The following is a 10,918-nucleotide window of genomic DNA, read 5'->3' as shown; positions in this document are numbered from 1 at the left end:
TTTTTTTACTACTTTTTTCATTCAGGAAGAAAACTATGGTGTATCTGCATAGAAACATATGTTTTTTCTTAATGAAACCGCTTTTAAATGATTCTAATATGGCCTCGATGCGTTGCGTGGTAAAGTGAAAATGATTAAAAATATTTTTTAATCCATAATAGTTTTTAATTAGACGATAAGATGAAATATTTTTCATATTTTATTTTTTCTTTAAACTAATTAAGCCAACTCTAAAATATATATTCTTTTGAAACATCAACTTTAATGGATTGAAGTTTATAAAAGTTAGTATTTTCTGCTGCAGTCTCCAACTATAGCTGTTGAGATAATCAGTCTGCAACTAAATCTTTTTTATGGGCTTAACTTAACCCACAATAAGGGAACAAAATTAGGTGAGGATACAAAATCAACTGAAAACTGTTCCAAGTATAGTTATTTATTCTTTCATTACCCAGCTCAAGAGATTGTGAATGCAATTTGGAACATCCTCAGCACAGTTCTTAACTCACTCGTGGTGAGTTAAGATGGCACACCATGAACTCCTATGATTCAGAAATAGCAACCAATGCATGTTGTGAACCCAGAACTTCACAAAGCAAAAGAAAGTTCAGTTCCTTGGAATTCTCTCGTAGAAGAGCAAGCTGGCCTCACTGGAAAGAACATCTTCCACTGAAACAGCATGCACTTGAGAATCTGAAATACAAAACCAATGCATTGGAGTTTGATTAAGCTCATCATTAGAGACATCTTCTGACGACTTCACTCTTACACTTCTGTAAACAGTGTAATGCCCACTTCCAGCTTTACCAAAGTGTTCGACAACAGAAACAAGTTGATACAAACATGTTTCTTGAGAAACTAAATCACAAGAAGCATGTGCCTGCATAAAGCACAACAGAGTTAGAAGATGAAAAGCATATCAACCACTTGGGGTGTGTCTGGGACAATTGCCAAAATTATATTATTTTTATAATTGATTACGATCAGAATTAGAGTTATCAAGTTGGTCCACCCCATAAGATTTGACCCTGACCCATCGGGACCAAAAAAGTTCATAGGATAAAAAAGATCACAATTGAAAAAGTCCACATGACCAAAATGCTCACAATGGACCTTTTCTTAAACCTGAAAAAAATATTAATTTTTAAAATATATTATTAGACCTTTGGTTTCGACCGGTTTGATTCAGAATTAGTTTTTTTTTTTTTGGGAAAGTTTAAGAAGAAGTGGTTTTACTATACTTAATTTCATTTAAATGCAACAAAAGATATCAGCTTTTGCAAAGAAAGGGAATGTAAAGAGCTAACAAGGAAAAAGAAAAAGAAAATTTCAGCTCATGTGCCCAACATCCAATTTGATGAATAGATACATTAAGCTTCTTTAAAGGGGGCATGTTATGGACAGAAACAAGATGCAAGGATATGGGATTTCAAGGTTCAGTGTAAATTAAATGCATCAACATAAAAAAAGGAAAAAAAAAAAAAAAAAACTTAAACCAACCTTGTCATTGGATTGCTTATGTGCATCTGAGTGAGTACTTTCTGAAGTGCCAGAGCAGGGAAATACAGTGTCACTATGAAGTTCCAATCCATTTGTAGAGGAGACAAATCTATCGTCAAGAGCATCTGAATTTATCCTCCTTGCTTCATAAAGGCCACTAAATTTCAATGTTCTTATCTTAGATTGCATATCAGAGTGATTTGGCAAAATATTTCTTCTGTTGTACTTCAAATTTAATGACAAACTTTGTACATCTATGTCCTGTGTCTTTGCTCCCAGCCAAGTTGTCATGAATGACAACACATCCAAAATCAATGGAAAAGAAATATGGCCCTGCATTACCATATCGTGACAGAAAATTCTACAGTGAAACACAACGAAAATTCATATGCTACTCAGTTATTACCATCTTTTGTGTAGTTCATTGAATATATAATATAGAATAACAGTCAAGTTTACGTCCAGGGAACTTTTCTTTTCCTTTTGGAAGGGGGAGACAAAAACTGAGATAATCCAATATGTCAGAGATTCAAGTACCTGTAGTTTGACTAGCTCTCCAAAGGCATTCATAGAAACTCTTTTCAACTGGATGCATAAAATCTGCAACAAGGCAATCATGTTTCAGTAGTTCAGACATTGAACTACAAAAGAAAAGATTCTTGAGAAAATTAGAAATGTTTGATCAGAAAACATAGCATGAATACCCTTGGACACCTAGCAATACTTAGCTGCTTCAGCGTATGTGAAAACCTGTTTGACCAAGGTAGTTTATCAAGATTATACATTATTCGGCAATCACAGATTTCTGGATCAGAGCATCTCCTTAGTTTTTCAAGCTCTACCTGAGTAACAATGGCACAGAAATCATATTGGACAACACAAAGATTAGTCGCTGGATTCGGCAACCACCAACTATGCATCCCTAAGCTGCCTTTATCAATCTCTAAATGAATAAAATATTCACACAGGGAGGACCTCATTTCCTTCCATTACAGAAAGATATTTGATTGCAGCATTATGCCAACAGTAGCTGCACCGATAATTTTCAACATGTTCAGCAACAATGAACTGCTTCAGGCAATCCACCAGTGTACAACCAAATCTCTGTAACATGTCACATTTAATAATCAGGGCATGCAACACTTCAATTATAAAAGAAATAACATTGCAGCTACAAATGAGTTAGATTAGTTTTGATACTTACTATGGTGGAACTACCACTCAGCACAGGTGAAAGAGGCAAACAATCAAAATGTTCCAAGTTAATTGAGATCTGCACTGAACAAATATAAAGTTAAAAAAAGAATAAATGAACATTACAAAAGAGATATTATCACAACTACGCTGAGAATAATGATAGAGGAAACTGGAAAGTTATTTTATAAAACAAAATAGATATTGTGTAAAGTTAAATAGTAGTAAACACAGCTAGACATGCAGCCAATAAGTACACTATCAAGTCAGTAGTAATTTATTGTAAGTTTGGAGTAATTAAGTTAGTTGGCGCTAGTCATTTCCATAACTTGCATGTCAAAGTAAGTCATTAGTGGCTTCTTAAAAACCCAAGTCATCTCATCCAATAACCTTATTTCCAATGTTTTCTTCATTGCTAACCATTTTAAATTAGTGATAGGAACTTGGATATTATGGGGTGCCCAAGTCCCTAATTAAGTAATATGAGATGCTAGGTAGAGTATTGAAGTCTTTGATTCTTCCCCCCTTTTAATAGCTAGCTTTTGAGGGTGGATTCCCCAAGTGCTTAGGTACTTATCAATTACTAATTTCACTTTTCCTGTAAGTTTTACCTAGTGGCTGTGATGTCATGTTACCCTAAGATCTTCTTTAGTCAGTCTCAGATTACAATTACAAACAAAGACCATGTAGTTTATGTCCAACTAATGGGGAAAAGTTTTTTGTACTGCATTGAGAAAAGTCCCATGTACCTGGGATGAACAACTTTGACAGGTCAAGCTGCTTGCAAGAATCCCATCAAAAGGTCCAAGGAAGTGCTGTTGCCATCGTTCCTGCTCACTTTGACAGTCCCTCTGTATTGGAGTGAGAATTCTATAATTAGAAGAAAAAATGTCTGCTAAAGAACTCATCTTTGGAGCATAACAATCTCCAAATTCTTCTCTCAAAGAGCATAACAGGTGGAGAAAAGCTTCAGCAGCATCCTACAACAACAAAAACCAAACACAATTGATACAGAATTAAAACATCAATTAGCCACTATCAATGTGCTTGGTTCCACATCTAAAGCTCAACATTTGCGTTAAAAACATGGAAATCAGAAGCTACTGAGAGTAGCTTCCACCTTGAACATTAAAAGTGGACCTGAGTAATAGTGGCACCATTCAGTTGCATACACACTATAAATCAATCATTAGAACACACAATCCTACCTGCTGACTAGTCAGACTAAAGTTTGGAATGTAATTCGACATGGCGAGCATAGTCTTTCGTGGACTCAATGTAACCTTTTCCCCACTAACTGAACTCAACTCTGCACATATATAACACAGTCACAAAAATCAAATTTTAGAGAAACTATTACAAGGAAACTATTACAAGGAATCTTGAATTTTAGAGAAACTATTACAAGGAACCTTTTTCATTCACTTTCCTTTTTCTTTTCTTTTTTTTTCTTGTGAATGTTTAGAGAGAAGTTTATCCACTTAGTCAAATTCATTCTACCTTCTAATAAATTAGCCAAAGAAAGTGAAAGGGGCATGTTTTCGTCCAGGTCCTTATTCCCACACTCTCCCATCACGACGTGAAGAAAGCCCTGAAAGTAAAAACAGCTGGCTAGAGCCTGAAACAAAGAAATAACGATAAAAATATAATTTTTGCAGAATACGAGCATAAAAATTCATTTTTGGGGATCGAAGAAAAAGAAGCAACACGAGAGTTTACCTGCAAAACAACGTTGAGAAAGCAATTGTTTTGGAGGTTTTGCAAACCGGGAACAAAAAGAGACTTGTCGGAGCCACTACTATGCGTAGCGAAGGTTAATGGAATCCCCACTTTGCCATCTTTTAGTGTCAATATGGCACCCACTACGCCCACGACACCACCAACCGTTACACCAATCCAATTCATAGGGCACTCGTTAAACCTCATCCTTTTTCAGATTCCACGCCCAGCGACCGCTTCAGAACCCAACGGTTAGATAAATAGTGAAGTGAAAGGAAATGATCCTCCAAGTTATTATGTACGTCTCCAACTCAGACTCAGCAAATTCATCCCAGCTTGCTTTTAATCTTCTCTGTGGTACCTTCTTTTGTTGTGTGAGAACCATATACACTGTGTGTGTAAATTTTAGGAAAATACGAAAATGTTGTTTTTTAAGGATGTTAAGGAAAAATTAAACATTTTTTTTCAATTTCATATTTACAGAAGCTACTTTGTTGTGATCACTCTCAAGTACCAACCAAGTTTTAGTTCTTTTAGAAGGTAAAAAAAAAATGCTATATAATGAATGACATGGTGATGCCAGAAATGAATGATGAGAGAAAGAAACCAAGGAATGATGTAACAGCAAATAGAAAATGAAAAGACACAAACAATGGTTGTATAAACAAGAGGTCTATTTTAAAACTATAATAAACTCATAGTATTTATCAAATGATTGTTATTTTTAACCTAATGTGGTTGTTGTTTCACCCCTCAATGTAAATTTAATCTATAGTGAGTCTAGTGTTTTATTGATTTTTTTTTTGTGTTCTACTTTTGTTAAAGCTTTAAAATACATTAATATCAATATATTAAAAAAGATAAATATATTTTGAAACATCACAATACTAGTTAAAATTTGTTAAAAGGTTAGCGGAACAATTTTGTTTTATGAACCTAAATATTTATAATTGTGATTTCTTTATACAAATTTTCATCTTTTATCTATCTGTATGAATTATTTTTTTTTTCATCCAAACGAAATTAATTAACTCAAAATGAAAATTCAAGAATTGAAAAAGAAAAAACGGAAGCGGATCGGGCCAGTGGTGAATTGAGACCGTTGCTGGGCCTGGGTGGGCCTTAGCAGCGTATAAAAGGACCATCCATGTATTTCTCCACCCTCTTCTACCTTCTTCCACTTTTACTTTTATTTTCAATTTTCAATAATTGACAACTCCTTCGGAGATCTCTCAGTCGCCCACAATCCTACCATGGTACTCTTTCTTCTTCACGCTTCTTCCCCTTTCACTCAGTTCATTCATGGATCGAAGCCATTTCAGATCTCTCTCTTTTCTTTGTTGTCGCATGCGTCTTCTACTCTTATTCCCACACTTCTACCGTTAATTTTGCTTCGCACTTGCTTTTTTGCTTCGATGGCTCTGCTAATGTTATTACCAATTTTTCATCTCTGAACCGAAATTCAACGATTCTTTGCGCTGACGGTTCCTCTGAAAATTTCTGTAGGCGAATTTGGACTCGGCGATAGAGCAATTGCTGAACGTGGAGAAGCAGATGAGACTCGCCGGTGACGTGGCAGGAACGAGAAAGGCGGTCACAGACATTCTGCAGCTCTGCTTCGATGCGCGAGCCTGGAAAACCCTCAATGACCAGATTGTCGTTTTGTCGAAACGCCGTGGCCAGCTTAAACAGGTTCTCGCTGCGCTGAGCTTCGGTTGTTAATTTTCCTTTGTTTTCAACTTGTGTGGAAAAACCTCTTAGGTTTTGTGAATCGCACAGTGGTGGTGTTTTGTGAGGAGGTTTAGGGTTTTACTTGGCTCTGAAATATTGGTAGTTGTTTGTGCATTTATAATGGAAGATGTTTACATACAAACGTGTTTTAAGTAAATTCGAGGAAATGAGTGGCGGAAATTTAATTTTGACCACAAACTATGTATATGAACTATCGGTTTTTTTATGGGAATGTTAGTTCTCTGCTGTTTAGTCTCGGCGGAGTAGGCTGTGTTAAAAACCACATGTATGGTTTCTTCGTAGATAAGAGTGTACAGTACATATGTTTTCTGTTTGTTTCTATAAATGGTACCAAGGTTTTAAGTTGGCGTCGTAGATTCGTCGTGATCGTTGACATTATAGAAAATTGCTCACAGATGCAATCATAATCAGTGACAATGCGGTCACGGAGGGTCCCAAAATCGTAATGTTGTGACGTAACTGGTTTATGAAGCATGTATTTGTCTGTCATTAATGAGATGGTTCTTGTTTGCAGGCTGTAACAGCTATGGTACAGCAAGCTATGCAATATATTGATGAGACACCAGATGTTGAAACTCGCATAGAACTCATCAAAACGTTGAACAGTGTGTCTGCAGGGAAAGTGAGTGTGCTAATTTTGAACCTTTTGTTTCTTTTTAATCAGTGTTGTTATATCATCATGTATTTTTAAATGTTGTATTGTTTTTAGATATACGTGGAAATAGAGAGAGCACGATTGATCAAGAAACTTGCGAAGATCAAGGAAGATCAAGGGCATATAGCTGAAGCTGCTGATTTGATGCAAGAAATTGCGGTCAGTGGGGATGTGTTAATTTTTATTGCTTTTATGTGACCTGGAATTTTATAACATAACTAATTAGTTTTCAGTTTACTAATGGAATGGATAATATTAACAGGTTGAAACTTTTGGTGCCATGGCCAAGACTGAGAAGATTGCATTCATTCTGGAACAAGTATGAGACATTTTTCTGTGTTTCTTTCTGTGATTACAGCAATAGCAGGGCATTCATTTTTTGTGTTGTAATTCAGTAGCTGACTTAAGAATCTTGTATGTAGGTTCGTTTGTGTCTAGACCGTGAGGATTATGTTCGTGCACAAATACTTTCTAGAAAAATTAGTCCTAGAGTATTTGATGCCGATACATCTAAGGAAAAGAAAAAGCCTAAAGAAGGTGATAATGTTGTTGAAGAGGCCCCTGCAGATATACCCTCTTTGCTGGAGTTGAAGCAGATCTACTATGAGCTAATGATTAGGTAATTGAATATGTACTTAATGTTGCCCTACTTTTCTTGTTCTATCATGATGCAGTTATTATGCCTTCCCTTGTAAATTTGATATCTCTTTCCTTTTTATTTGAGATAAGTCTAATCAAGTAAAAGGTGAAAATTGCTCTTTCTTTTGGGCTTCTATAAACATTCCTGCTAGTCAGTCCAATAGGTGCATTCTAGGTCTTCTCCAAAATAAGGCATACTGCCAATGACTGTGTACCTGTAATATATGTTCACACTCTCTTAAGATCTCTTGCTTGCATTTGTTCCAGTTTCTTTAAATACAATTGGGATTATTAGGGCATCCAACGATTCCTGTATTGTCCTTTTTAATAACTATATCAATGGAACTAATTTTTGTTGACTATTCTGGTGATTTGTTTCAATAGTATTTAAAGATAAAATGCAGATTGGTAAACACGGCCTTCTTTTCTTTTTGTGCATGTGTAGATTTTATTCTTTGTTTGATGTCATAAGTAAAATTTGCGGGATGAGATCATTGCCTAGCTTTTTGTTTTCCCATTTTATTATTAACAATTAATATTTTCAAATAGAAAATCAACTACTATAAGCTACTTGATAATTCATTACCATTTTCCTGTAATTTTATTGTAGAAAAAGTGATATTTTAGACAACCCTAATGAAGTATATTCTCTTAAAATAACGTTTCTGTAAATTATTATAAATTATAAAAATAATTGATTATTAATGTAATCAATTATTAAACTATTCCTTTTCCACAGCCAATTCACACATTAGAAAAGTACTATATCAATAATTGTAGAGGTTTTCATAATTATTATAATTTCTATGAAGCATTGTTCGACTTAGAAGAGCACTTTTGTTCTAAAACTGAAACAAGTCAGTCCTAAATATAGAAATAAGATGTTTTACTCTGTATACTTTATTTAAATTTTTAGGTATGTAATTGTCCTCAATTGTAACTGTTATTTAATTTAATTTAGTATTGTAAAAAACATATTTTTCCTCTTTGGTAGTGTGTTTTGCACTGAATTAATTGATTTTGAATGATAATGATAGTCCTACTTTGTCTCCTATCAATTATGTTCATTTCTCTGATAAATAAGATTTTTTTTTATGTTAACTTTGTAATTCCCATTAATTCAGTGTCATGTTGTGAGTGGTCCAAATTCAGTATATCAACGTGCTTTATGTTGGCTGCCAAGGGTTTAAAAGACCACCTTTTAGATGGGTTTGGGACGAGCTATGATACCATGGGCATATTTAATGTGTCAATTAAAAGACCACCTTTTAAATGGCTTGTAAATTTCGACAGTAGTGAACTGTATGTAATTGCCATAGTGCGGACATTCTACCAACTAATTGCCAGTGCTTTTCAAATTTGGTGCAATGTTTACTTTCAGACTTTAGTAATGTAAAATGATGTAGATGAGTGTTTGTTTAATGTATCTTCATGCTACATATGTTTTAACTACTTATTTTATGCAGCTGATTTTTTATGATATTTCAAAATCTTAGTTTTCTTATGCTGGTTTTGTTTGTATTTAAAGGTATTATTCCCATAATAATGATTATCTTGAGATTTGCCGTTGCTACAAGTCAATATATGAGATTCCATCTGTCAAAGAAGACCCTGCAAAGTGGACTCCTGTAAGCTTTCTCCTCGTTTTACTTTTTTACCTTTTCTGTTGCTGCGAGATATGTTTTGTATTGTTATGTTTTTCTTAATATTACTTTGTACATGTAGATCCTAAGGAAAATATGTTGGTACTTGGTTCTAGCACCACATGATCCAATGCAGTCAAGCCTTCTGAATTCCACTTTGGAGGATAAGAATCTATCTGAGATTCCGAACTTCAAGTATGCTATCCCCTGTTTTATCATGTCTTTCAAGTCATGTTCTTTTATTTTTTTAAGATTTTCCTTGTCATTTAGTGCGTATTGATGTATATTTTGTGCCTAGGTTACTTTTGAAACAGCTGATTACCATGGAAGTTATCCAATGGACAACTCTATGGGATACATATAAGAATGATTTTGAGAATGAGAAGGCTTCTGGGGAATCTCTGGGTGAAAAAGCAGCAGAGGATCTGAAGCAACGAATAATTGAACATGTAAATACAAAATAACTGATTAGTCTTGTGTGGCTTTATTTGTTGTACTTCTTTTTGCGAGCATTAATACGGAACCTTTACCTTTCAGAATATTCTTGTTGTTTCAAAATACTACGCAAGAATTACATTGAAGAGACTTGCAGAGCTTTTGTGTCTCAGTGTACAGGTTTGTGATTTTAGTCGTTGTTGTGCTTTTAAGTCTAGTGTTACCGTGGAGAGCTTTTCGAATGGTTTTGGTGTTATACCTAACCTGCCACTGGATGCTTGTGTTTCAAAGGAAAAATTATGATCTTGGTGTGCTTCTGGGGTTTGCTTTTATCACCTCTAGTGGTTTATTTTGTTGCATATGAATATGGAATCTGTACGAAATTTGTTTCATTTTCTTAAAATGCTATTTCTTTTAGTGTTATGATTCTAGTTTATACTTCATACAAAATTCAGGAAGCTGAGAAGCATCTTTCAGATATGGTAGTGTCTAAGGCGCTGGTGGCAAAGATTGATAGGCCAATGGGAATAGTCTGTTTCCAATCCGCAAAGGATAGCAATGATATTCTTAACTCATGGGCAGCAAACCTGGATAAACTTCTTGATCTTGTGGAGAAGAGCTGTCATCAAATACACAAGGAAACCATGGTCCATAAAGCTGCATTGAAGGTTTAAGAAGATCCATATCAACAGTTACAATCACATGTAAGGTTTTGTCCTTTTTTCCATCATTTTTTTTTATCGCAGTTTTGAGTGGTTGGGGACATGGGGAAAAACTGTTTAAAGAAAATGGTCGAATATCGACTGTTCTCGGCGGCTCAGTATTTCTGTTTTGCCATAATGCTTGTTTCTGGTAATTGCAGGGGCACCCTAATATCGACGTGATTTTGTACTGAAGTTGCATATTTCAGCAATGTTCTTTTTAAATAGTCACCGACCGAGTTGGTGAAGAATTTCGCAGAACGCAATTCCTTTTTAATTTTATATTTTTGTGGCGCATGCGTTCAGGGTAGAGCTGGATATATTCATATTAGTAAGTAGCATTGTTGTATACTACTGGTTCATACCTTACCACTGCCTGACAGGATCCTTAACGATCCTGATTGAAGCAGTGGCTAGAAACCGAGTGTTTGCTCATTTATATTCTTTTGCCTGGTTGATTTTTTTCCCCGGTTTTCTCGATTACTTTTTTTTTTTTGTTTCAATTTGGACACGATATTTTCCTTGAATGACAATTTGCTAGTTGCGTGCAATGCATCTATTGTTCGGGTTTGGGATCTTCGAAGGCTACATCGGTGGATGAGTTTCGAAGGAAGATAGTAGTAAACTCCCACTTTATTGCTTGTATTAGAAAAATAAGGGAAAAAAGTAATTATCAGATT

General features: G+C 35.0%; 2 protein-coding genes across 2 annotated transcripts; one reads left to right on the top strand and one right to left on the bottom strand.

Moving 5' to 3' along the window:
• Positions 1 to 411: 411 nt before the first annotated feature.
• Positions 412 to 4,898, bottom strand: LOC114179771 (ubiquitin carboxyl-terminal hydrolase 27). The gene is made up of 10 exons (XM_028066223.1): positions 4,414 to 4,898; positions 4,195 to 4,312; positions 3,903 to 4,003; positions 3,444 to 3,674; positions 2,705 to 2,773; positions 2,476 to 2,604; positions 2,205 to 2,342; positions 2,038 to 2,100; positions 1,501 to 1,833; positions 412 to 880 (listed from the first exon to the last, which is right to left on the bottom strand). Exons 1-10 carry the CDS (start codon positions 4,618 to 4,620, stop codon positions 608 to 610), a joined length of 1,662 nt encoding a protein of 553 aa, XP_027922024.1. The 5' UTR covers positions 4,621 to 4,898; the 3' UTR covers positions 412 to 607.
• A 656-nt stretch (positions 4,899 to 5,554) lies between these two features.
• On the top strand, positions 5,555 to 10,789 carry LOC114179772 (26S proteasome non-ATPase regulatory subunit 12 homolog A-like). Its single transcript, XM_028066224.1, has 12 exons — positions 5,555 to 5,669; positions 5,920 to 6,105; positions 6,680 to 6,787; positions 6,875 to 6,979; positions 7,083 to 7,139; positions 7,243 to 7,439; positions 8,988 to 9,087; positions 9,185 to 9,297; positions 9,401 to 9,551; positions 9,640 to 9,717; positions 9,993 to 10,241; positions 10,400 to 10,789. Exons 1-11 carry the CDS (start codon positions 5,667 to 5,669, stop codon positions 10,209 to 10,211), a joined length of 1,317 nt encoding a protein of 438 aa, XP_027922025.1. The 5' UTR covers positions 5,555 to 5,666; the 3' UTR covers positions 10,212 to 10,241; positions 10,400 to 10,789.
• Positions 10,790 to 10,918: the final 129 nt, after the last annotated feature.

Source organism: Vigna unguiculata, chromosome 3 (assembly GCF_004118075.2).
Source record: "Vigna unguiculata cultivar IT97K-499-35 chromosome 3, ASM411807v1, whole genome shotgun sequence".
Lineage (NCBI taxonomy): Eukaryota > Viridiplantae > Streptophyta > Magnoliopsida > Fabales > Fabaceae > Vigna > Vigna unguiculata.
This window is presented reverse-complemented; position numbering and strand designations above follow the sequence as displayed.